At 50.2% G+C, this 27,699-nt stretch overlaps 1 protein-coding gene and 1 long non-coding RNA gene across 3 annotated transcripts in view; one reads left to right on the top strand and one right to left on the bottom strand.

The window, feature by feature from the left end:
• Positions 1-27,699, top strand: part of LOC140362679 (uncharacterized) — a 414,634-nt gene that overhangs the window by 319,492 nt on the left and 67,443 nt on the right. The window lies entirely within an intron of this gene.
• hipk1a (homeodomain interacting protein kinase 1a) lies at positions 1,675-26,209 on the bottom strand. 2 transcript variants are annotated; one of them, XM_072448822.1, is made up of 15 exons: positions 25,460-26,209; positions 24,424-24,797; positions 23,651-23,774; positions 22,537-22,656; positions 22,381-22,467; positions 20,378-20,559; positions 18,398-18,545; positions 17,037-17,241; positions 16,401-16,519; positions 15,504-15,655; positions 15,302-15,421; positions 14,656-14,811; positions 13,313-13,515; positions 2,176-2,423; positions 1,675-2,097 (listed from the first exon to the last, which is right to left on the bottom strand). In XM_072448822.1, exons 1-15 carry the CDS (start codon positions 26,207-26,209, stop codon positions 1,690-1,692), a joined length of 3,396 nt encoding a protein of 1,131 aa, XP_072304923.1. In that variant the 3' UTR covers positions 1,675-1,689. The 2 variants fall into 2 exon arrangements, with proteins under 2 accessions (XP_072304923.1, XP_072304924.1); XM_072448823.1 differs by having other exon boundaries at positions 15,504-15,652.

The following is a 27,699-nucleotide window of genomic DNA, read 5'->3' as shown; positions in this document are numbered from 1 at the left end:
ACGCCGCATTTTGGAACATTCCGGGCGGATTAAAACATATCCACGGAGGCGAGCGAGTGGAAAAGAGTGACCTAATGCAGCTTTAATACATTAAAGTAAAATAAATAAAATGGAATCAATCACAGTCGTAGTTTATTCCCTCTAAATATTGAGCTAATTTTATAGCCAATATTTTTTTATTACTATATTTATTATTATTATTGTCATTATTATTATTTATTTTGTATTATTATTTTTGTCATTATTATTTTTATTATTTTTTATTATTATTGTTGTCATTATTATTATTTATTTATTATTTTTGTCATTATTTTTTCATCATTATTATTTGTATTATTAATATTCTGAATTCAAGTCATTTCAAACACATTTATTACAACGTTTACGGTGGAACATCGCTGCCTTTTTCCTCCGACACGATCAAATAAAAAAAACGGGCCGGTAACCACGGCGACGTCCACGACAGCACAGCTGAGGCACGTTTACCCGACACGGACACGAACACGCTTGCACACGGATACGTCCGGAAGAGGAACACGTCTAAAAGGAATCTACCACGGCGTGCAGACGAAGCGAAGGCGGGACTCCTGAAGCGAACGGCGGGAGTTTCAACGCCATCGACGGAACGATCGGGAAAACGCCTTGTTCGCTCGCTAATGTCGCGACTCGGGACGACACGCGCGTTCACGTAGTACACGCTAGGCCGTTTGAACCGTTTCGAGCCCGATGCAAATATATCACGACCGATATTGAATAGATATTTAAAGAGACGCTTATGAAGATTAAACATGTCAATATAGCTTTGCGAATCTTCCTTTGAGATAATGTGTTGCCGAGCGACCGTCGCAAACTGTGCAAATCGACACAAAAAGCGAATCAACGCGCGAGAAGTTAGCGCGTCCGCACATGCGAGCTACGGCTTTTCGTCGCTAAAAGAAATCGTTTAAATCAGATAAAAAAGCCAGCACGGAACCTAAAGTAAAAGCAGATACCTGATTTTTGAATGTGCTGGAGTACGAGGACACGCGGGGCGCACGGAAAAGCCCCAAACCCGCTGGAAATGTCGCCCGCGTAAAGTGTTACGTCCCGGGAAAGTTCTCACATCAACCGAAACGTGGATCCGATTACGTGAAACTGGGAAAGGGTTATTGCGTCTGTGAGTTGTGAATCCACGTTGGTCGTCAATAGCTCTGCGTTAGCCGCATTAGCGCGACATTTGTAACCGCGGAGGCTCAACGGCAGCGCGGGCGAAGCTTCACAGACAGCAGGGGGCGATGGAGAGCAACCAAAGGGAAAACGACACGAAAGCTATCGACAGTTTAGCCGTCGGACATCAGACCTTATCCGCGATGTGAGAGCGGAACGTCGCGGTTAACCTCCACGTCTGGCCCGCTTCGCGCCAAAACGTTCGCCATTGAGGTTTTGCGGGCGAACTATCTTTGAACGTGCCCTAAAAAGCGTCGTTATCGCTAATTAGGCCCAGTTCACAAGCCGAGGGCCCGACGCAGACCGGTCCGCGGATACGGGACAAATCCAGTACGTTTGGGGCGCAGACGAAGAAAAATTGAGGAGGGTAAATTCAAGTGAAACCCGCTCTTCTGAACTTGTGCTCGTGCCTTGTCTCTTTCCTGTTTGCCCCAGCCCCGCCCCAAAGGCAGCCCCGCCCCACCCCGCACTGTCGCCAGCCCGTCACAGATACTGGTACGGGTTGAGTTTTCGCTGGTAGGGCGCGCTGGAGCGGTGGAAAGGCTGCCCGGCGAGGTGGTGCGGGTGCGCTTGTTGGTGCTGGGCCGGGTGGTGCTGGGCCAGGTGGTGCTGGGTCGGGTGGTGGTGGTGGTGGTGGTACTGGGGGTTCTTCTGCAGCAGGGCGAGCGGCGGGAAGGTGGTGCTCGGCCGGCCCTGCATCTGGTCCACGGCCTGTGACACGGAGGCGAGCGCGGCCGAGGCGGGGTACGCGTACAGGTTCGGGGCCGCGCCGAAGAGCGCGGTGGACGGGTTCTCGTGGAGGCGGTAGGCGGAGTGGGGGGAGGCGGGGGGGCGTTTCAGGGGCGCGGCGCTCGCTTGGTCGTGGGCGGAAGACAGGACAGACTGCTGCGCCTGGAGACACGGGAAGAGGAACGAAAAAAACGATGAAAACGACGCTTGACAAATGAAGATCGGGCCACGGAGCTGTACCTGGCTCAGGTTGAGGGGCTGCGATCGGCTGGAGGCGGCGCGTTGGTGTCGCTCGGACGAGGGGTCGCCGCTCTGACCGCTCTGGCCGCTCTGACCGCTCTGGCCGCTCTGACCGCTCTGGCCGCTCTGACCGGGCTGAACACCCTGACCGCTCTGACCGATCTGACCGCTCTGACCACTCTGACCGGGCTGGGAGCATTTCTTAGACTTCCCACCTTGAGCTTGTTCTGTAGTTTGAATACAACACACTGTAATCAAAGACACGTGTTAGAGCTGCAGCACAGACACAGACACACCCTGAGGAGCCACGCCCTCAATCAAAGACATGTGTTAGAGCTGCAGCACAGACACAGACACACCCTGAGGAGCCACGCCCTCAATCAAAGGCACGTGTTAGAGCTGCAGCACAGACACAGACACACCCTGAGGAGCCACGCCCTCAATCAAAGGCACGTGTTAGAGCTGCAGCACAGACACAGACACACCCTGAGGAGCCACGCCCTCAATCAAAGACACGTGTTAGAGCTGCAGCACAGACACAGACACACCCTGAGGAGCCACGCCCTCAATCAAAGGAACGTGTTAGAGCTGCAGCACAGACACACCCTGAGGAGCCACGCCCTCAATCAAAGACATGTGTTAGAGCTGCAGCACAGACACAGACACACCCTGAGGAGCCACGCCCTCAATCAAAGGAACGTGTTAGAGCTGCAGCACAGACACAGACACACCCTGAGGAGCCACGCCCTCAATCAAAGACACGTGTTAGAGCTGCAGCACAGACACACCCTGAGGAGCCACGCCCTCAATCAAAGACACGTGTTAGAGCTGCAGCACAGACACACCCTGAGGAGCCACGCCCTCAATCAAAGGCACGTGTTAGAGCTGCAGCAGAGACACACCCTGAGGAGCCACGCCCTCAATCAAAGACATGTGTTAGAGCTGCAGCACAGACACAGACACACCCTGAGGAGCCACGCCCTCAATCAAAGGAACGTGTTAGAGCTGCAGCACAGACACAGACACACCCTGAGGAGCCACGCCCTCAATCAAAGACACGTGTTAGAGCTGCAGCACAGACACACCCTGAGGAGCCACGCCCTCAATCAAAGGCACGTGTTAGAGCTGCAGCACAGACAAACCCTGAGGAGCCACGCCCTCAATCAAAGGCACGTGTTAGAGCTGCAGCACAGACACAGACACACCCTGAGGAGCCACGCCCTCAATCAAAGACATGTGTTAGAGCTGCAGCACAGACACAGACACACCCTGAGGAGCCACGCCCTCAATCAAAGGAACGTGTTAGAGCTGCAGCACAGACACACCCTGAGGAGCCACGCCCTCAATCAAAGACATGTGTTAGAGCTGCAGCACAGACACAGACACACCCTGAGGAGCCACGCCCTCAATCAAAGGCACGTGTTAGAGCTGCAGCACAGACACACCCTGAGGAGCCACGCCCTCAATCAAAGGCACGTGTTAGAGCTGCAGCACGGACACAGACAGACCCTGAGGAGCCACGCCCTCAATCAAAGACATGTGTTAGAGCTGCAGCACAGACACACCCTGAGGAGCCACGCCCTCAATCAAAGACACGTGTTAGAGCTGCAGCACAGACACAGACACACCCTGAAGAGCCACGCCCTCAATCAAAGACACGTGTTAGAGCTGCAGCACAGACACACTCTGAGGAGCCACGCCCTCAATCATAGACACGTGTTAGAGCTGCAGCACAGACACACCCTGAGGAGCCACGCCCTCAATCAAAGGCACGTGTTAGAGCTGCAGCACAGACACAGACACACCCTGAGGAGCCACGCCCTCAATCAAAGACATGTGTTAGAGCTGCAGCACAGACACACCCTGAGGAGCCACGCCCTCAATCAAAGACACGTGTTAGAGCTGCAGCACAGATACAGACACACCCTGAGGAGCCACGCCCTCAATCAAAGACACGTGTTAGAGCTGCAGCACAGACACACCCTGAGGAGCCACGCCCTCAATCAAAGGAACGTGTTAGAGCTGCAGCACAGACACAGACACACCCTGAGGAGCCACGCCCTCAATCAAAGGCACGTGTTAGAGCTGCAGCACAGACAGAGACACACCCTGAAGAGCCACGCCCTCAATCAAAGGCACGTGTTAGAGCTGCAGCACAGACACACCCTGAGGAGCCACGCCCTCAATCAAAGACACGTGTTAGAGCTGCAGCACAGACACAGACACACCCTGAGGAGCCACGCCCTCAATCAAAGACACGTGTTAGAGCTGCAGCACAGACACACCCTGAGGAGCCACGCCCTCAATCAAAGGCACGTGTTAGAGCTGCAGCACAGACACTGACACACCCTGGGGAGCCACGCCCTCAATCAAAGACACGTGTTAGAGCTGCAGCACAGACACAGACACACCCTGAGGAGCCACGCCCTCAATCAAAGACACGTGTTAGAGCTGCAGCAAAGACACACCCTGAGGAGCCACGCCCTCAATCAAAGGCACGTGTTAGAGCTGCAGCACAGACACTGACACACCCTGGGGAGCCACGCCCTCAATCAAAGACACGTGTTAGAGCTGCAGCACAGACACAGACACACCCTGGGGAGCCACGCCCTCAATCAAAGACACGTGTTAGAGCTGCAGCACAGACACAGACACACCCTGGGGAGCCACGCCCTCAATCAAAGACACGTGTTAGAGCTGCAGCACAGACACACCCTGAGGAGCCACGCCCTCAATCAAAGGCACGTGTTAGAGCTGCAGCACAGACACAGACACACCCTGAGGAGCCACGCCCTCAATCAAAGACACGTGTTAGCGCTGCAGCACAGACACACAATGAGGAGCCACGCCCTCAATCAAAGGCACGTGTTAGAGCTGCAGCACAGACACAGACACACCCTGAAGAGCCACGCCCTCAATCAAAGGCACGTGTTAGAGCTGCAGCACAGACACACCCTGAGGAGCCACGCCCTCAATCAAAGGCACGTGTTAGAGCTGCAGCACAGACACAGACACACCCTGAGGAGCCACGCCCTCAATCAAAGGCACGTGTTAGAGCTGCAGCACAGACACACCCTGAGGAGCCACGCCCTCAATCAAAGGCACGTGTTAGAGCTGCAGCACAGACACAGACACACCCTGGGGAGCCACGCCCTCAATCAAAGACACATGTTAGAGCTGCAGCACAGACACACCCTGAGGAGCCACGCCCTCAATCAGAGGCACGTGTTAGAGCTGCAGCACAGACACACCCTGAGGAGCCACGCCCTCAATCAAAGGCACGTGTTAGAGCTGCAGCACAGACACAGACACACCCTGGGGAGCCACGCCCTCAATCAAAGACACGTGTTAGAGCTGCAGCACAGACACACCCTGAGGAGCCACGCCCTCAATCAAAGGAACGTGTTAGAGCTGCAGCACAGACACAGACACACCCTGAGGAGCCACGCCCTCAATCAAAGACATGTGTTAGAGCTGCAGCACAGACACAGACACACCCTGGGGAGCCACGCCCTCAATCAAAGGCACGTGTTAGAGCTGCAGCACAGACACAGACACACCCTGAGGAGCCACGCCCTCAATCAAAGGCACGTGTTAGAGCTGCAGCACAGACACAGACACACCCTGAGGAGCCACGCCCTCAATCAAAGACACGTGTTAGAGCTGCAGCACAGACACAGACACACCCTGAGGAGCCACGCCCTCAATCAAAGGAACGTGTTAGAGCTGCAGCACAGACACACCCTGAGGAGCCACGCCCTCAATCAAAGACATGTGTTAGAGCTGCAGCACAGACACAGACACACCTTGAGGAGCCACGCCCTCAATCAAAGGAACGTGTTAGAGCTGCAGCACAGACACAGACACACCCTGAGGAGCCACGCCCTCAATCAAAGACACGTGTTAGAGCTGCAGCACAGACACACCCTGAGGAGCCACGCCCTCAATCAAAGGCACGTGTTAGAGCTGCAGCACAGACAAACCCTGAGGAGCCACGCCCTCAATCAAAGGCACGTGTTAGAGCTGCAGCACAGACACAGACACACCCTGAGGAGCCACGCCCTCAATCAAAGGCACGTGTTAGAGCTGCAGCACAGACACACCCTGAGGAGCCACGCCCTCAATCAAAGGCACGTGTTAGAGCTGCAGCACGGACACAGACAGACCCTGAGGAGCCACGCCCTCAATCAAAGACATGTGTTAGAGCTGCAGCACAGACACACCCTGAGGAGCCACGCCCTCAATCAAAGACACGTGTTAGAGCTGCAGCACAGACACAGACACACCCTGGGGAGCCACGCCCTCAATCAAAGGCACGTGTTAGAGCTGCAGCACAGACACACCCTGAGGAGCCACGCCCTCAATCAAAGACATGTGTTAGAGCTGCAGCACAGACACAGACACACCCTGAGGAGCCACGCCCTCAATCAAAGGAACGTGTTAGAGCTGCAGCACAGACACAGACACACCCTGAGGAGCCACGCCCTCAATCAAAGACACGTGTTAGAGCTGCAGCACAGACACACCCTGAGGAGCCACGCCCTCAATCAAAGGCACGTGTTAGAGCTGCAGCACAGACAAACCCTGAGGAGCCACGCCCTCAATCAAAGGCACGTGTTAGAGCTGCAGCACAGACACAGACACACCCTGAGGAGCCACGCCCTCAATCAAAGACATGTGTTAGAGCTGCAGCACAGACACAGACACACCCTGAGGAGCCACGCCCTCAATCAAAGGAACGTGTTAGAGCTGCAGCACAGACACACCCTGAGGAGCCACGCCCTCAATCAAAGACATGTGTTAGAGCTGCAGCACAGACACAGACACACCCTGAGGAGCCACGCCCTCAATCAAAGGAACGTGTTAGAGCTGCAGCACAGACACAGACACACCCTGAGGAGCCACGCCCTCAATCAAAGACACGTGTTAGAGCTGCAGCACAGACACACCCTGAGGAGCCACGCCCTCAATCAAAGGCACGTGTTAGAGCTGCAGCACAGACAAACCCTGAGGAGCCACGCCCTCAATCAAAGGCACGTGTTAGAGCTGCAGCACAGACACAGACACACCCTGAGGAGCCACGCCCTCAATCAAAGGCACGTGTTAGAGCTGCAGCACAGACACACCCTGAGGAGCCACGCCCTCAATCAAAGGCACGTGTTAGAGCTGCAGCACGGACACAGACAGACCCTGAGGAGCCACGCCCTCAATCAAAGACATGTGTTAGAGCTGCAGCACAGACACACCCTGAGGAGCCACGCCCTCAATCAAAGACACGTGTTAGAGCTGCAGCACAGACACAGACACACCCTGAAGAGCCACGCCCTCAATCAAAGACACGTGTTAGAGCTGCAGCACAGACACACTCTGAGGAGCCACGCCCTCAATCATAGACACGTGTTAGAGCTGCAGCACAGACACACCCTGAGGAGCCACGCCCTCAATCAAAGGCACGTGTTAGAGCTGCAGCACAGACACAGACACACCCTGAGGAGCCACGCCCTCAATCAAAGACATGTGTTAGAGCTGCAGCACAGACACACCCTGAGGAGCCACGCCCTCAATCAAAGACACGTGTTAGAGCTGCAGCACAGATACAGACACACCCTGAGGAGCCACGCCCTCAATCAAAGACACGTGTTAGAGCTGCAGCACAGACACACCCTGAGGAGCCACGCCCTCAATCAAAGGAACGTGTTAGAGCTGCAGCACAGACACAGACACACCCTGAGGAGCCACGCCCTCAATCAAAGGCACGTGTTAGAGCTGCAGCACAGACAGAGACACACCCTGAAGAGCCACGCCCTCAATCAAAGGCACGTGTTAGAGCTGCAGCACAGACACACCCTGAGGAGCCACGCCCTCAAAGACACGTGTTAGAGCTGCAGCACAGACACAGACACACCCTGAGGAGCCACGCCCTCAATCAAAGACACGTGTTAGAGCTGCAGCACAGACACACCCTGAGGAGCCACGCCCTCAATCAAAGGCACGTGTTAGAGCTGCAGCACAGACACTGACACACCCTGGGGAGCCACGCCCTCAATCAAAGACACGTGTTAGAGCTGCAGCACAGACACAGACACACCCTGAGGAGCCACGCCCTCAATCAAAGACACGTGTTAGAGCTGCAGCAAAGACACACCCTGAGGAGCCACGCCCTCAATCAAAGGCACGTGTTAGAGCTGCAGCACAGACACTGACACACCCTGGGGAGCCACGCCCTCAATCAAAGACACGTGTTAGAGCTGCAGCACAGACACAGACACACCCTGGGGAGCCACGCCCTCAATCAAAGACACGTGTTAGAGCTGCAGCACAGACACAGACACACCCTGGGGAGCCACGCCCTCAATCAAAGACACGTGTTAGAGCTGCAGCACAGACACACCCTGAGGAGCCACGCCCTCAATCAAAGGCACGTGTTAGAGCTGCAGCACAGACACAGACACACCCTGAGGAGCCACGCCCTCAATCAAAGACACGTGTTAGCGCTGCAGCACAGACACACAATGAGGAGCCACGCCCTCAATCAAAGGCACGTGTTAGAGCTGCAGCACAGACACAGACACACCCTGAAGAGCCACGCCCTCAATCAAAGGCACGTGTTAGAGCTGCAGCACAGACACACCCTGAGGAGCCACGCCCTCAATCAAAGGCACGTGTTAGAGCTGCAGCACAGACACAGACACACCCTGAGGAGCCACGCCCTCAATCAAAGGCACGTGTTAGAGCTGCAGCACAGACACACCCTGAGGAGCCACGCCCTCAATCAAAGGCACGTGTTAGAGCTGCAGCACAGACACAGACACACCCTGGGGAGCCACGCCCTCAATCAAAGACACATGTTAGAGCTGCAGCACAGACACACCCTGAGGAGCCACGCCCTCAATCAGAGGCACGTGTTAGAGCTGCAGCACAGACACACCCTGAGGAGCCACGCCCTCAATCAAAGGCACGTGTTAGAGCTGCAGCACAGACACAGACACACCCTGAGGAGCCACGCCCTCAATCAAAGACACGTGTTGGAGCTGCAGCACAGACACACCCTGAGGAGCCACGCCCTCAATCAAAGGAACGTGTTAGAGCTGCAGCACAGACACAGACACACCCTGAAGAGCCACGCCCTCAATCAAAGGCACGTGTTAGAGCTGCAGCACAGACACAGACACACCCTGAGGAGCCACGCCCTCAATCAAAGACAAGTGTTAGTGCTGCAGCACTGACACACCCTGAGGAGCCACGCCCTCAATCAAAGACACGTGTTAGAGCTGCAGCACAGACACACCCTGAGGAGCCACGCCCTCAATCAAAGGCACGTGTTAGAGCTGCAGCACAGACACTGACACACCCTGGGGAGCCACGCCCTCAATCAAAGACACGTGTTAGAGCTGCAGCACAGACACAGACACACCCTGAGGAGCCACGCCCTCAATCAAAGACACGTGTTAGAGCTGCAGCACAGACACAGACACACCCTGAGGAGCCACGCCCTCAATCAAAGACACGAGTTAGAGCTGCAGCACAGACACAGACACACCCTGGGGAGCCACGCCCTCAATCAAAGACACGTGTTAGAGCTGCAGCACAGACACAGACACACCCTGAGGAGCCACGCCCTCAATCAAAGGCACGTGTTAGAGCTGCAGCACAGACACAGACACACCCTGAGGAGCCACGCCCTCAATCAAAGACACGTGTTAGAGCTGCAGCACAGACACAGACACACCCTGGGGAGCCACGCCCTCAATCAAAGACACGTGTTAGCGCTGCAGCACAGACACACCCTGAGGAGCCACGCCCTCAATCAAAGGCACGTGTTAGAGCTGCAGCACAGACACACCCTGAGGAGCCACGCCCTCAATCAAAGGCACGTGTTAGAGCTGCAGCACAGACACAGACACACCCTGAGGAGCCACGCCCTCAATCAAAGACACGTGTTAGAGCTGCAGCACAGACACACCCTGAGGAGCCACGCCCTCAATCAAAGACATGTGTTAGAGCTGCAGCACAGACACAGACACACCCTGAGGAGCCACGCCCTCAATCAAAGACACGTGTTAGAGCTGCAGCACAGACACAGACACACCCTGGGCAGCCACGCCCTCAATCAAAGACACGTGTTAGAGCTGCAGCACAGACACAGACACACCCTGAGGAGCCACGCCCTCAATCAAAGACACGTGTTAGAGCTGCAGCACAGACACAGACACACCCTGAGGAGCCACGCCCTCAATCAAAGGCACGTGTTAGAGCTGCAGCACAGACACAGACACACCCTGAAGAGCCACGCCCTCAATCAAAAACACGTGTTAGAGCTGCAGCACTGACACACCCTGAGGAGCCACGCCCTCAATCAAAGACACGTGTTAGAGCTGCAGCACAGACACACCCTGAGGAGCCACGCCCTCAATCAAAGGCATGTGTTAGAGCTGCAGCACAGACACAGACACACCCTGGGGAGCCACGCCCTCAATCAAAGACACATGTTAGAGCTGCAGCACAGACACACCCTGAGGAGCCACGCCCTCAATCAAAGGCACGTGTTAGAGCTGCAGCACAGACACACCCTGAGGAGCCACGCCCTCAATCAAAGGCACGTGTTAGAGATGCAGCACAGACACACCCTGAGGAGCCACGCCCTCAATCAAAGACACGTGTTAGAGCTGCAGCACTGACACACCCTGAGGAGCCACGCCCTCAATCAAAGACACGTGTTAGAGCTGCAGCACAGACACACCCTGAGGAGCCACGCCCTCAATCAAAGGCACGTGTTAGAGCTGCAGCACAGACACAGACACACCCTGAGGAGCCACGCCCTCAATCAAAGACACGTGTTAGAGCTGCAGCACAGACACACCCTGAGGAGCCACGCCCTCAATCAAAGACACGTGTTAGAGCTGCAGCACAGACACAGACACACCCTGGGGAGCCACGCCCTCAATCAAAGACACGTGTTTGAGCTACAGCACAGGCACAGACACACCCTGAGGAGCCACGCCCTAAATCAAAGGCACGTGTTAGAGCTGCAGCACAGACACAGACACACCCTGAAGAGTCACGCCCTCAATCAAAGGCACGTGTTAGAGCTGCAGCACAGACACAGACACACCCTGAGGAGCCACGCCCTCAATCAAAGACACGTGTTAGAGCTGCAGCACAGACACACCCTGAGGAGCCACGCCCTCAATCAAAGGCACGTGTTAGAGCTGCAGCACAGACACACCCTGAGGAGCCACGCCCTCAATCAAAGGAACGTGTTAGAGCTGCAGCACAGACACAGACACACCCTGAGGAGCCACGCCCTCAATCAAAGACACGTGTTAGAGCTGCAGCACGGACACAGACACACCCTGAGGAGCCACGCCCTCAATCAAAGGCACGTGTTAGAGCTGCAGCACAGACACAGACACACCCTGAGGAGCCACGCCCTCAATCAAAGACACGTGTTAGAACTGCAGCACAGACACAGACACACCCTGGGGAGCCACGCCCTCAATCAAAGACACGTGTTAGAGCTGCAGCACAGACACACCCTGAGGAGCCACGCCCTCAATCAAAGACACGTGTTAGAGCTGCAGCACAGACACACCCTGAGGAGCCACGCCCTCAATCAAAGGCACGTGTTAGAGCTGCAGCACAGACACAGACACACCCTGGGGAGCCACGCCCTCAATCAAAGACACGTGTTAGAGCTGCAGCACAGACACACCCTGAGGAGCCACGCCCTCAATCAAAGGCACGTGTTAGAGCTGCAGCACAGACACACCCTGAGGAGCCACGCCCTCAATCAAAGGCACGTGTTAGAGCTGCAGCACAGACAGAGACACACCCTGAAGAGCCACGCCCTCAATCAAAGGCACGTGTTAGAGCTGCAGCACAGACACAGACACACCCTGAGGAGCTACGCCCTCAATCAAAGACATGTGTTAGAGCTGCAGCACAGACACTGACACACCCTGAGGAGCCACGCCCTCAATCAAAGACACGTGTTAGAGCTGCAGCACAGACACAGACACACCCTGAGGAGCCACGCCCTCAATCAAAGACACGTGTTAGAGCTGCAGCACAGACACAGACACACCCTGAGGAGCCACGCCCTCAATCAAAGACACGTGTTAGAGCTGCAGCACAGACACAGACACACCCTGGGGAGCCACGCCCTCAATCAAAGACACGTGTTAGAGCTGCAGCACAGACACAGACACACCCTGAGGAGCCACGCCCTCAATCAAAGGCACGTGTTAGAGCTGCAGCACAGACACACCCTGAGGAGCCACGCCCTCAATCAAAGGCATGTGTTAGAGCTGCAGCACAGACACAGACACACCCTGAGGAGCCACGCCCTCAATCAAAGACACGTGTTAGAGCTGCAGCACAGACACACCCTGAGGAGCCACGCCCTCAATCAAAGGCATGTGTTAGAGCTGCAGCACAGACACACCCTGAGGAGCCACGCCCTCAATCAAAGACACGTGTTAGAGCTGCAGCACAGACACAGACACACCCTGAGGAGCCACGCCCTCAATCAAAGACACGTGTTTGAGCTGCAGCACAGGCACAGACACACCCTGAGGAGCCACGCCCTCAATCAAAGGCACGTGTTAGAGCTGCAGCACAGACAGAGACACACCCTGAAGAGCCACGCCCTCAATCAAAGGCACGTGTTAGAGCTGCAGCACAGACACAGACACACCCTGAGGAGCCACGCCCTCAATCAAAGACACGTGTTAGAGCTGCAGCACAGACACACCCTGAGGAGCCACGCCCTCAATCGAAGACACGTGTTAGAGCTGCAGCACAGACAGACACACCCTGAAGAGCCACGCCCTCAATCAAAGGCACGTGTTAGAACTGCAGCACAGACACAGACACACCCTGAGGAGCCACGCCCTCAATCAAAGACACGTGTTAGAGCTGCAGCACAGACACACCCTGAGGAGCCACGCCCTCAATCAAAGACATGTGTTAGAGCTGCAGCACAGACACAGACACACCCTGAGGAGCCACGCCCTCAATCAAACGCTCACAGTCGGAACCCTCACACTACAATCGTTCATAATCCACAGCCTCGGTAAAAGTAGCGTACCCTGCTTTGAAACTACAGACTCAGAAAGGTGACGTTACTGTGGCGTACCCTGATTAGTCTGCGGCCTGTGTGGCCCCGCCCCCTCTGTCCCCTGGCTCTTCACACTGGGCATGATCACAGCCGTGGACTTGGCGGTCAGCGTGGGTGCAGAGCTCTTGGGGCTTAGCGGGCTGCTCAGCGACGAGTCCGAGTCGTGCGAGTCATGGACGGTCACGCAGCTGATCACGTTGGCCCTTTGGCTCGTCCCGGAACTGAAACACAAGACGGGCCCCCATCAGCGAGCCAACATCAGCGGGCCAACATCAGCCGCCCCCCATCAGCGGGCCAACATCAGCGGGCCAACATCAGCCGGCCCCCATCAGCGGGCCAACATCAGCCGGCCCCCATCAGCCGGCCAACATCAGCCGGCCCCCATCAGCCGGCCCCCATCAGCCGGCCAACATCAGCCGGCCCCCATCAGCCGGCCCCCATCAGCCGGCCAACATCAGCCGGCCCCCATCAGCCGGCCAACATCAGCCGGCCCCCATCAGCCGGCCCCCATCAGCCGGCCCCCATCAGCCGGCCCCCATCAGCCGGCCAACATCAGCCGGCCCCCATCAGCCGGCCCCCATCAGCCGGCCAACATCAGCCGGCCCCCATCAGCCGGCCCCCACCATGAATTGAACACATTTGAGACTCTGCTGGAGCTCGTTAGACGATTGGAGCAGGACGTCAATTAATCAGAACAAGTCGAGTGACAAATCGTAAATCGTGGCAAAAAAGTAAATTTATCCGGTGTAATTTAGGACCTTTAGTTGTCTTATATTATGAAAATTATGGTTTTAAGAGCTTTTGACGTCTTTTTTTTTATTCAAGAAAAACACGATTCAAATGTACAAAGTTTATAAGTAAAAATAAAATAGAAAAATATATATATGTAATAGAAATAAAGAAAAAGAAAAGAAATGTGATGAAACAAAATGGGGCTGAACAAAAGACAGATTGGGTAAACGGTCCATGTAATAAATCATTACTTTGTCCAATTTATGTCACATTTGTCCATTTGCATGTGATTTTTTTTTTTTGTGACGGCCTTTTTAGCTTCATTCACACAAGAAAAGAGAAACGCTTCTCTGGCATTTCACATTTTATAACTTTAAATAACGTACGTACTGTATGTATTTGGTATTAGCTCGACCTCTACTGGCAGCAAAGGGAATAACCACGGGAAAATAAACAAAATGTAGCTTTCAGAACGAGTCTAGTACTGATTTTTGGACTTGAAAACGTCCCGGGAGACAGAGAAGAGGACCTCGTGAACGGGATGAACAAAACTCTAGCCAAACACGACTCCAGGCGCGTTTTTTCTCCGATGCAACGCGTTTCCCCGGTAACCGTCCCCGAGCGCTGACCAGGCGGGCGGCTGCTTCTTGTCCTCTTCGTCCTCCGAGTCGCTGTGGATGGTGATGATGCTGACGGCCGGGCTGGGCGTGTCCGAGATCACGATGGGCTGGGACTGGTCGCCCGCCGCCGCCGCCACCGCCGCCGCGCCGTGGACCACCACCGCTCTGTGGAGGGGGGGACACACAACGGGGTCCGGTCAAACGGGACAGAAACACGAGCGTAATAGTGAGAAACTGTCTAACGTCACAATTCCCGCCGTTACTGTCTTTATATACGTTTTAAAGAAGTATGTAAAGTCCTGTTCTGCTTCTGAGGGTTCACTGCGATTGGTTAAAACCACCTGTCACTCACTCAGAGCCTAACAGAGCCTGACCAATAGGAAAAGAGGAAAAGTCTTACAGAAAGTCTTTAAAAAAAGGGTGAATTTTGAGCATTTTTCAGTTCGTTTCATGTTAGTAGAACCAGTTTTTCAGCAGTAATGCCTGAAATACAAGCTATAACCGTTTTAAATATGTCAATAAAGTTAATTAGTTGATTAAAAATGTGCGTTTAATCTGCTGTTCGATAAAAAAAGACGCTGTTTACTTGTTTTTTTGTTAAAGGTACGGTACATATTTGTGACTGTGTGTGCGGGACGGTCGAGCGGGTCTGCACCTGGCTCGGTTCTCGTGCCGCCCTTTGCCCCGCTTCTGCTGGGACCTGGAGTGGGCGGGGCCTGCGTTGTGGCGACTGGACTCCTGATTGGCTCCGTCACACTGGCTGCCATGACAACCCCTGTGAAAATGAACACAACTCGGGGCTTATTTTGCCCTTTTCCCTGGAGATTTCGTCGCCGTCTCGTTCATTCGTCACGCACCTCCAGCCGGCGCCGTGCTGCGGGTCGGAGAGTGCCGCGCCCATGGGTGACTCCGGGACCACTGCCTGTCCCGGGTTGTGGAGCGTCATCCCGGGCATCTGCTGCCACGTGGACGGGATGAGGATCTGCTGCGAGCCCGCGGGCCACGCCTGCTGCGGGACAACACAGGACAAACACTTTGGGGTCTGGATTTGTCGTTTCCCGTCTCGACGTTTGGATTGTGTAAATATAATATACATTTGTGTGATAATTCAAAAGTTGTTGGGCTCAAACCCCGTCCTGTCTGTGATTATTGTGTTAATCTTTAACCTGTGTCTCATTTAAACAACTCCGTTGTAATTCAATGCTATTTAATGTTACTTCAATGCAATACAATAAAATAAATGAAATCAAAATAGATAAAAGAGATCAAATTTATAAAATAAATGAATAAAATTAAAATAGATAAAATGAATAAAATAGATAAAATATAATAAATAGATTAAATAAATGAAAATAGATGAAATAAGTAAAACTAAATTGATTAAAACAAATAAATAGATAAAATAAATTAAAATAGATGAAATAAATAAAATAAAATCAATTTAAATAAAATAAATGAAATCAAAATAAATAGATAAAATAGATAGAAAAAAATAAAGATACTCGATTTTAAAATGTTTTAACGTCTCTGAAACACAATTGTGACATCACCAATTTTGTATTTTTCTCCCACCTGTAAAAGTCAACGCTGCAATTTCAAGATAGAAGACGTATCGTGAATGAAACAAAACAACTGTTGTAATTCGATGCTACTTTATGTGTTTATGCCACGTGTTTTGTGCCTGTTCCATGTTCTGTTTTCTGTCTGAAGAATGAGTGTGCACTGTCCCGAGGGAAAGATGATGAGTGTTCTACCTGTGCCAACATGCCGGGCTGGATGTGCAGCGGCTGAGACGACTGGTTCTGAGGAACTAACGGAACCGAGTTGTCCATCCTCACCGGGTATCCAGAGGGTTTACTGGAGGTTTGGAGGCCTGTGCGTCACAAGAACAGACACGTTTTCACCTCCAGGTCGTAAACAACGCCACAATATGCAAAATATGGAGGAAAACAATAAGCCACTTGTTCTCTGACACATTCAGGCCTCCCACGCTTTGCCCGAAATAGTTTTCCAGGACAAAATCAATGCAAATGAACAATAAGGTAAGCAGACTCTGCATTGTGACAGTGTATATGTGATATTTAGATCTTATTTATCTATATTTTCTTGGGGTAGAACTCAAATTAGATCTAAAATACTGAGGCCCAGGTTTGCTCTTATAACACTGGAAAATGAGGGATTCTTAACCGTGTAAGATGATTAAAAAATTTGACGTTTTCAAGGACAAAATAGCGTTTTTCCAGGCATGTTTCTCCAATTTTCCATGTGCTTTCCATGTACGACAAAGAGGCGCATTATTTTCCAGGATTTCCAGAACACGTGGGAACTTTGACACAAGCAAGAACAAGGAAACAGACGTGGAAATGGGAGCAGAATGTAACCGTTTTGACCTTGGATGGTGGGCGGGCACACGATGAGGGTCTGCTGGAAGGGCTCCGTCTGGGGGCAGAGCTGGCTGGAGCGCGTCTGCAGTGGAACGCTCTGCTGGGTCAGGCCTGGGATGTTGATCGTGGCCTGTTGGTAGAGTCCGGGCTGATAGTTCAGTAGCGGGACGTTGCTGCTCAGGGACAGCGACTGGCCTCCCGCCGCGGCCATCTGGAAAAAAACAACAAACTCTAACAAAAAAAAGAGCTTAAAACGATAAAATAATGAGGATTTGTTTGTTTTTGAGGCATTTATAACAGTATTTCACTTATACGCTTCAAGTACATGTGAATAAATCGCTTGGTTTGGGTTTCACCTTCATCAGAACACTTGGATTCGCTGCTTATTTCCCTCTTCTGGACACAGTTGGGAGTGCGGTGTATTCATGACGTATTGGCAACGCAAACAAATCGATGTCGAGAACGATTCCAGAGCAGGAATATTTACAAAAATCTATGTGCATTATCTTGCTAATGATATTCAAGCAATATTTTCACAATTTATCAAGAATGTGCTAAAGTGTGACTTGGATGAGGTCCAAGTTTAGCACAAAATGTGAAAAGACTTTAAAATAAACCACAAAAGTGAAGAACTTTCATTTTATAGTGTTTTTTGGGAGATAAGACACGGTTCTGGCTCGTTTTAATTAGGGACCATATACTGGGTTTTCAATATTATATATATAAAAGAAAGAAAATCAACATAAAACAACAAAAATGACAAAACAAAAGAGGAAGAGAAAAAATAAAAAATACAATAAAATACAATAAAAATAAAGCCATATTTATCTCTCACCTGTAATTGAAAGTCAAAACTGCAATTTCAAGATGGAAAACGTAACGTGAATGAAACAAAACACAGTCCAGTTTTGTTTTTGATGACGTTATAACATGACTAAAAGCAGAACAGGGTGATTTAGCAGCGGAACCAAAATTCACAAGTCTCACCTGGTTGTGCTGGTTCTCACCTGGTTGTGCTGGCTTTCACCTGGTTGTGCTGGTTCTCACCTGGTTGTGCTGGCTTTCACCTGGTTGTGCTGGTTCTCACCTGGTTGTGCTGGCTTTCACCTGGTTGTGCTGGTTCTCACCTGGTTGTGCTGGCTTTCACCTGGTTGTGCTGGTTCTCACCTGGTTGTGCTGGTTCTCACCTGGTTGTGCTGGTTCTCACCTGGTTGTGCTGGTTCTCACCTGGTTGTGCTGGTTCTCACCTGGTTGTGCTGGTTCTCACCTGGTTGTGCTGGTTCTCACCTGGTTGTGCTGGTTCTCACCTGGTTGTGCTGGTTCTCACCTGGTTGTGCTGGTTCTCACCTGGTTGTGCTGGTTCTCACCTGGTTGTGCTGATTGAGTTGGCTGCTGAAGGTCACTGTGAGGTTGGTGGCTGCACTCGGGGTGTTGTTACTGAACATGTTCTTCCCGTTCTCAAACGCGCTGCAGCGACGTTTGCAGATATCCATGTTCTGAAAGCACGACTTCACGCTGAACAGTGAAACAACAAAAATAATGCACAAATGAACAATCGTAATGTTAAAGTCACTGCCCGAAGGTAGTTTGTACCTTGTTTGGTGTACATGTAAATGAATGATACCAGGTACTTTTTCATGTACCGTATTTTCTGGACTATAAGTCGCACTTTTTTACATCGTTTTGGCCGAGGTGTGACTTATATGTGATATTATTCGTTATTTTCACACTGACAACCACAAGAGGGCGCTCTAGGCTCTAAGTGATGTAGAAGAAGAATCTGCACTTCCTCTTCCTCTGGAGTTTGTGGAGTTGTTTAGAAGTGACACAGAGGAAGAAGAATTCAATGGATTTAGTGATTTGGGGTAAAACTGATGCTTTGGTAAACTTGTTAGCATGTTCTTTATGCTATAGTTATCTGAATAACTGTTCATATGTTACGTTAACATACCAGACACTTACCACAGTTCTGTCTGTGCCTCATGTAGCTGAAGGTGTTAGCGTTAGCATACGTACAGCTATTCACCATGTTCTCTCATCTGTTATTATTTTAAACTGCATTTCTCACTATTACTGCATTACCCAAAAAATGCGAATTATACTCCAGTGCGACTTATATATATATATACATATATATATATATATATATATGTGTGTGTTTTACTTCTCTTTTATGCATTTTTTGGCTGGTGCGACTTATAGTCCAGAAAATACGGTATTAATTGCTATCTAGAAACAAATAAAATAGACAAATATAATTATAATGTTCCTAAATTACATTGAAAACCTTTATGTTTTTTTTGCCATAACTGAACTCTAAATGATGCAAAACTCTAATTAACACATTCTCCACTTGTTTTTATCTCCATTTCACTGTAAAAATTTGAGATATTTGGCCCTGTATCACTTTAAATGTATTATCAGAAAAGATATTACGCTTTTGATATTCAATGTTAACAATGTGCATTAATTTGAACATGTTATTCATTACCATGTTATTATATTTACCAGGTTTATCTGGACATTATTCCAGAAACAGTAACACTGGACCTGCAGAAAGACCAAAACAAGGTGTAGGCTGGAGCTTAAAGCGCCCCCTACAGGTCGGACGACTCATTGAACTAAAATGCAGTTAAAGGCGTAATGGACGATTTTTCGGCGATTTGAGAACTCAGGCGGAAGTGCGCATGCCACTTCCGCCTGTACACACGTACGTTAGTTTATTAGTGCGACGGATCGCATCGCATCTCTCGTCTTCTGTAGATTTCCGTCTTCTTCTGCGTCAGCTCGAACAGTATTTCTCCGTCTTCTTTTTGTCCTGTACACTCAGGGAACTATATTATGATAGATCAATGCGCTTAGACACGCGGAAATGTGCTGCTCTCGTGGGGACGAGCCGCTCGCGGCTGCAGGTGAGCGGTAGGTGCGTTTTATGACTGATACGTGGCAGGACTAATCGGCAGTCCACGCCACGAGGAAATGAGACTCAGATTTGGGCCAAAAAAATCGTCCATTATGCCTTTAACTTAAATATTTTGTTAAAAATTATAAAAAAATATTAGGTTTATAATTTCACTTCCTGTTTGTACAAATACCTGCTCGATTGGTGTAAAACTATCATTTAAATGTACAACAGGACACACCAAATAAAGTCAAAATTAGAAAATTGTAAAAACCCGTCATAGGCACTTTAAGCTTAATAGAACAGTTTTTTCCCTTCAAATTTTGGGTAAAAAACATTTTTCCTTGGCAGATATCGTGGCACAGATGCAAGAAAAAGCATTTAAAACACGTCAAACGATCCACACGAACACATAACTTGGGCAGTAGATGTTGGCGTCTCTTACTGTGAGCTGTGCGGAAAGTGCAGCAGGTGCGTCATGGTAACGAACGGGTGGTTGAGCGTCTTCATGGGAGTGATGCGCTTGTCCGCGTCCAGGGTCAGCATCTTCTTCAGGAGGTCGATGAACTCCCGGCGGTCGGCCTTCTCCGCCAGGATGTCCGTGCCCTCCAGGTTTGTCATGTTCACCTGGAGACACGCCCAGCAGCAGGCACGACAGGGTGTGGCAGAAAACAGGGGAGTGGGAGAATTAAGAGAAAGTCACATGACTTCAAAAATCTTTATTTAATCAAAGAGGCAACTAGTCTAAAGACAGACACAGACGTCTTAATATGTTGAAATAAACTTGCACTAAAGTCTAATTTCCACTGTACAATTATGGCTGTACACATCAGGAGTTTTGTCCCTATGTTAATATCCAAAGGCAGTGTCCATGCGTGTACTATGACATGCATGTGTGTACTATGACATACATGTGTGTACTATGACATACATGTGTGTACTATAACATACATGCGTGTACTATGACATGCATGTGTGTACTATGACATACATGCGTGTACTATGACATGCATGTGTGTACTATGACATACATGTGTGTACTATAACATACATGCGTGTACTATGACATACATGTGTGTACTATAACATACATGTGTGTACTATAACATACATGCGTGTACTATAACATACATGTGTGTACTATAACATACATGTGTGTACTATAACATACATGTGTGTACTATGACATACATGTGTGTACTATAACATACATGTGTGTACTATAACATGTGTGTACTATGACATACATGTGTGTACTATAACATACATGTGTGTACTATGACATACATGTGTGTACAATAACATACATGTGTGTACTATAACATACATGTGTGTTCCATAACATACACGTGTGTACAATAACATACATGTGTGTACAATGACATACATGTGTGTACTATAACATACATGTGTGTACTATGACATACATGTGTGTACTATGACATACATGTGTGTTCCATAACATACATGTGTGTACAATGACATACATGTGTGTACTATAACATACATGTGTGTACTATGACATACATGTATGTACTATGACATACATGTGTGTACAATAACATACATGTGTGTACTATAACATACATGTGTGTACAATAACATACATGTGTGTACAATGACATACATGTGTGTACTATAACATACATGTGTCTACAATGACATACATGTGTGTACAATAACATACATGTGTGTAAAATAACATACATGTGTGTACTATAACATACATGTGTGTACTATAACATACATGTGTGTACAATAACATACATGTGTGTACAATGACATACATGTGTGTACTATAACATACATGTGTGTACTATAACATACATGTGTGTACTATGACATACATGTGTGTACTATGACATACATGTGTGTACTATAACATACATGTGTGTACTATGACATACATGTGTGTACTATGACATACATGTGTGTACTATAACATACATGTGTGTACTATAACATACATGTGTGTACTATGACATACATGTGTGTACTATAGCATACATGTGTGTACTATAACATACATGTGTGTACTATGACATACATGTGTGTACTATAACATACATGTGTGTACTATAACATACATGTGTGTACTATAACATACATGTGTGTACTATGACATACATGTGTGTACTATGACATACATGTGTGTACTATAACATACATGTGTGTACTATAACATACATGTGTGTACTATGACATACATGTGTGTACTATAACATACATGTGTGTACTATGACATACATGTGTGTACTATAACATACATGTGTGTACTATAACATACATGTGTGTACTATAACATACATGTGTGTACTATGACATACATGTGTGTACTATAACATACATGTGTGTACTATAACATACATGTGTGTACTATAACATACATGTGTGTACTATAACATACATGTGTGTACTATAACATACATGTGCCGTGCCACGCCTCACCTGCATCATGTCATCCAGACAGTTAAAGATGTACTTCCTGGCCTCCTTGGACTTGATGCCCATCTCCGCCTCGTGCTCCGAAGGCGTCTGCGTGACCAAATACACGCCACATGTTTAGTCGTCACGCTCGCGGCCGGCGTAACGTGCCGCACTTACCTTGAGTCGCCACAGGGGGTAGCTGGAGTCGGGCCCCCGGTTGAAGAAGCGGCTGGTTTTGGTGCCGGCGCTCAGGAGGTACTCGGCGGGAAGGCCCTGCGTCTGCGAGATGTAGCGGATCTGAACCAGGAACACAAGTCATTAATATACGGGATTTGTTTTCTGTTCAGGTTCTTTAGGGTAACGCGCCCCCTACAGGTTGGACCACGTATTGGACTAGAATGCAGTTAAGATAAAAACATTTAGGATTTTGCTTAATTATAGAAATTTTATCCCAGAACAGCACATTTTTTAGGTTTATAATTTCACTTCCTGTTTGAAATGGATGACATCACACTAGGAAATTACCCAAACACTGGGGAAAAGTGTGTTTGACAAATCAAAATATATGAGAGCGACTTTATTTTGTTGAATTAATGTTTGATGAGAGTAAAAAAAAAAGTTTATTTGTGTAAATTCTGCATACGGTGTTAAACCAAAATATCAAAAATAATTTAAAACAATCTGATTTTCATAATGGCTGGTTTTACAGTCAGGTGCGTAAATAGATAAACTAATAATCATATAAAGTTGGACGTTTCCAGATTAATAACGTAAACTGACTCAAAGCGCGAGTCGATCTGGACAGGGGCACACAACACGACAGAACACCGGGTCCCGGTGTTTGCGTCCCGGTGTTTGGGCCCTGGTGTGTTTGGGTCCCGGTGTTTGGGCCCGGTGTTTGGGCCCCGGTGTTTGGGCCCCGGTGTGTTTGGGTCCCGGTGTTTGGGCCCCGGTGTTTGGGCCCCGGTGTTTGGGCCCCGGTGTGTTTGGGTCCCGGTGTTTGGGCCCCGGTGTTTGGGCCCCGGTGTTTGAGCCCTGGAGTGTTTGGGTTCCGGTGTTTGGGCCCCGGTGTTTTGGCCCCGGTGTGTTTGGGTCCCGGTGTTTGGGCCCCGGTGTTTGGGTTCCGGTGTGTTTGGGTCCCGGTGTTTGGGCCCCGGTGTCTGGGCCCCGGTGTTTGGGCCCCGGTGTTGGAGCCCCGGTGTGTTTGGGTCCCGGTGTTTGGGCCCCGGTGTCTGGGCCCCGGTGTTTGGGCCCCGGTGTTTGGGTCCCGGTGTTCGTGACGTTCTCTGACCTGGTCGTACTCGGAGGCTCCGGGATACAGGGGCCAGCCCAGGAACAGCTCGGCGATGACGCAGCCCAGAGACCACATGTCGATGGCCTCACAGAAGGGAAGGCCCAGGATGATCTCCGGAGCTCTGCGCACAAACACGGATGAACACAGGTGAACACGGATAAAAACGGACCAACACGTATAAACTCTGACCAACACGGACAAACGCGGACAAAAACGGAAAAACGCGGATTAACACAACGGACAAACGTGGACAAACGACAAACACGGGCCAACATGACGGACAATCACGGATGAACACGGATAAACACGGACCAAAAAACTGACAAACACGACGGACAAACACGGCCTTAACATGATATTTTCATTTTAAGGCCGAAATGATCCATGATTTGTCTTGGTTTTGTCTCTGTAAAATTTTCGTTTAATATAACTAATGATTGTAATGTAAAAAGTATAATAAAATATAGCAGTAATATTGATACTGCAGCGTTGAACAGTCGTGCCCTGCTCATGGTTAAAACACATATTTGCTGAGTTCCCTTGATCACTTGTAGTACCGTGACTGCAGGTAGGTGGAGCCCTCACTTGTAGTACCGTGACTGCAGGTAGGTGGAGCCCTCACTTGTAGTACCGTGACTGCAGGTAGGTGGAGCCCTCACTTGTAGTACCGTGAGTGCAGGTAGGTAGAGCCCTCACTTGTAGTACCGTGACTGCAGGTAGGTAGAGCCCTCACTTGTAGTACCGTGACTGCAGGTAGGTGGAGCACTCACCTGTAGTACCGCGACTGCAGGTAGGTGGAGCACACAGCCTTGGACACGTGACTGGCCGACCCAAAGTCTATGACCTTGACCCTGTACGGCTGCCGGAGCGGGTCCACCAGCATGATGTTCTCCGGCTTCAGGTCGGCGTGGATCAGACCCAGGCTCTTCAGCTTCATGAGCGCCGTCGCCACCTGCTGGAGGATGGGTCGAATGCACTTCAGCATCAGGGGGCTGAACTTGCTGTGCTTCAGGAAGTCGTAGAGGTTCTGCTCCAGCATCTCGAACACCAGGCACGTGTGGTTCTTGTGCTGGAAGCACTCGTAGGAGCGCACAAAGTTGAACTCGTCTGCGTTCTCCGTGCTCAGGCGGCTCAGGATGCTCACCTGCAGGGGGCGATAGGGGGGGGCGACAGGGGGGGACGGGAGGGGACGGGAGGGGACGGGAGGGGGTGACAGGGGGGCGACAGGGGGGGAACGGGAGAGAGACGGGAGGGAGAGCAGTTAAAGCAGGTTTTAATTTTTCAGTCAGGGGTCGGAGGGTGTGGTCAGGGGTCGGAGGGTGTGGTCAGGGGTCGGAGGGTGTCCGGTTTGGGAACCACAGGATCTCATCTCTGCCGTTTGCAGACGATGTTGTCCTGATGGCTCCATCAAACCCGGACCTGCAGCTGCACTGGGACGATTTGCAGCCAAGTGAAGCGGCTGGGATGAGAATCAGCACCTCCAAATCCGAGGCCATGGTTCTCGACCGGAAAAAGGTGGCTTGCCCTCTTAAGGTGGGTGGGGAGTCCTTGCCCCAAGTGGAGGAGTTGAAGTATCTCGGGGTCTTGTTCACGAGTGAGGGAAGGATGGAGCGTGAGATCGACAGTTGGATCACTGTTGTGGTAATGAAGGAGCTAAGTCGAAAGGCAAAGCTCTCGATTTACTGGTCGGTCTACGTTCCTGCCCTCACCTTTGGTCATGAGGTTTGGGTAACAAGTGCAGCATTAACTTGTAATAAACCCCACACTCTCCTTCTGTGGAGATCAAAGCGCCTGCCACAGTCTCACCTCGATCTGACCCTGGCGCGCGTACGACGGATGGTTCTTCAGGATCTTGATGGCCACGATCTCGTTGGTGCCGCGCTTCCAGCACTTGGCCACCTGCCCGAACGTGCCCCGCCCCAGGAACTCCAGCACCTCGTAGCTGTTGGAAATGGAGCACAGGATCTCGTGCTGCACCAGCTGGTAGTCGCCCTCGCTGTGGGACGTGCTGCTCTTGGCCGTCGACGTGGAATGTGCGATGGACTGCGCCGTGGTGGTCCCGCCCCCCCCCGCCGCCCGGTTGGAGGCGACGGGCGCCGACAGCTCCTCCAGTATCTGCACGCTGTCGCTGCTGTCCACCTCCTCGCTCTTCCGCTTCAGGCTGTGCTGTTTGTGGTGGAGCTGCGAGGTCGACGCCGCATCCTTCACGCGCCGGCTGGAGGCGGAGGACGAGGACGAGCAGGACGGGGGGCCGCGCAGGCTCCCGGTGCTGTCGGCCGCCCGGACCACCGTCTGCTCCGGCTGCCTGGTGTGGGCGTTGGAGTTGGTGTAGGCGTGGCCGGCGCTGAAGGAGGAGCTGGAGGCCGAGGGCGCAACCCCCTGCGTCGGGCTCTGGTGCTGTTGGTAGTAGCTGTTGTTGTTGTTGTTGGTGTTGTTGGTGTTGTTGGTGTCCGGCTGGTTGTCCCACGAAGGGTTCTCCACTTTAAGGCGTTTGGAGCGAGAGTAGGCGCTGGAGGAGACGGACGGCGAGGAGAAGACCTGCACCTGCGACGCCATTTCTGTGGAGACAACAAGTTAGGAATGTTAGCGCTAATTAGCAGCTCGATTAGCATTTCACAAAGACCGCGAATGTTCAGGTTTAACGACGAAGGAAACTAAATCTCTGTGTGGCTCAATTACGTTTGATGATTCTTGTTTTCACCTCCCCCCTATCTCCGCCCACTTCTCTGTACTTACTTGCCATTATTTAAAAAGGTTTTGAAAAGTTAGACTTGTGTCAAACATGCAGGGTTGAAAAATGCTACTTTACCATTTTCCACAATAATAACGGCTAAAACGATCTCTGCTGCTTTTTACGACGTTCTGCAGATTTGAACCAGAAATAGAAAGTCTATGGACCAGTTTCTATTATTAATCTGTTTTGAATCAATATTGCAGATTACGATGAACAAAATATAAAATAATGTAAAATAATCAACTAGATTAGTTATGATTTAATACTAAATACGTGCGGGAAAAAACATAATATACGTACTTTAATGTCCTTGAAACAAACAGTTATTACACGTTTATAGCAGCTGAGTGACCACAGTTATTACACGTTTATAGCAGCTGAGTGACCACAGTTATTACACGTTTGTAGCAGCTGAGTGGCCACAGTTATTACACGTTTATAGCAGCTGAGTGGCCACATCTATAACACGTTTGTAGCAGCTGAATGACCACAGCTATTACACATTAATAGCAGCTGAGTGGCCACGGTTATTACACGTTTATAGCAGCTGAGGGGCCACATCTATTACACGTTTATAGCAGCTGAGGGGCCACATTTATTACACGTTTGTAGCAGCTGAATGACCACAGTTATTACACGTTTGTAGCAGCTGAGTGGCCACAGTTATTACACGTTTATAGCAGCTGAGTGGCCACAGTTATTACACGTTTATAGCAGCTGAGTGGCCACAGTTATTACACGTTTATAGCAGCTGAGTGGCCACAGTTATTACACGTTTGTAGCAGCTGAGTGGCCACAGTTATTACACGTTTATAGCAGCTGAGTGACCACATCTATTACACGTTTATAGCAGCTGAGTGACCACAGTTATTACACGTTTATAGCAGCTGAGTGACCACATCTATTACACGTTTATAGCAGCTGAGTGACCACAGTTATTACACGTTTATAGCAGCTGAGTGACCACATCTATTACACGTTTATAGCAACTGAGTGACCACATCTATTACACGTTTATAGCAGCTGAGTGACCACATCTATTACACGTTTATAGCAGCTGAGTGACCACAGTTATTACACGTTTATAGCAGCTGAGTGACCACATCTATTACACGTTTATAGCAGCTGAGTGACCACATCTATTACACGTTTATAGCAGCTGAGTGACCACAGTTATTACACGTTTATAGCAGCTGAGTGACCACATCTATAACACGTTTATAGCAGCTGAGTGACCACAGCTATTACACGTTTATAGCAGCTGAGTGACCACATCTATAACACGTTTATAGCAGCTGAGTGACCACATCTA

The sequence above is a fragment of the Eucyclogobius newberryi genome, unplaced genomic scaffold (assembly GCF_026437365.1).
Source record: "Eucyclogobius newberryi isolate DKJ021-1_F unplaced genomic scaffold, fEucNew1.0.hap1 SCAF_17, whole genome shotgun sequence".
Taxonomy (NCBI): Eukaryota; Metazoa; Chordata; class Actinopteri; order Gobiiformes; family Gobiidae; genus Eucyclogobius; species Eucyclogobius newberryi.
This window is presented reverse-complemented; position numbering and strand designations above follow the sequence as displayed.

What these genes read in the sequence shown, in the direction of transcription:
- hipk1a (XM_072448822.1), bottom strand. Translation starts at nt 26,209, where the DNA reads ATGGCGTCGCAGGTGCAGGTCTTCTCCTCGCCGTCCGTCTCCTCCAGC. An exon ending in CGCGCCAGGGTCAGATCGAG is followed by an intron (nt 24,798 to 25,459) that starts GTGAGACTGTGG and finishes CGCCCCCTGCAG; the next exon opens with GTGAGCATCCTGAGCCGCCT. An exon ending in AGCCCCTCAACCTGAGCCAG is followed by an intron (nt 2,098 to 2,175) that starts GTACAGCTCCGT and finishes CCGTGTCTCCAG; the next exon opens with GCGCAGCAGTCTGTCCTGTC.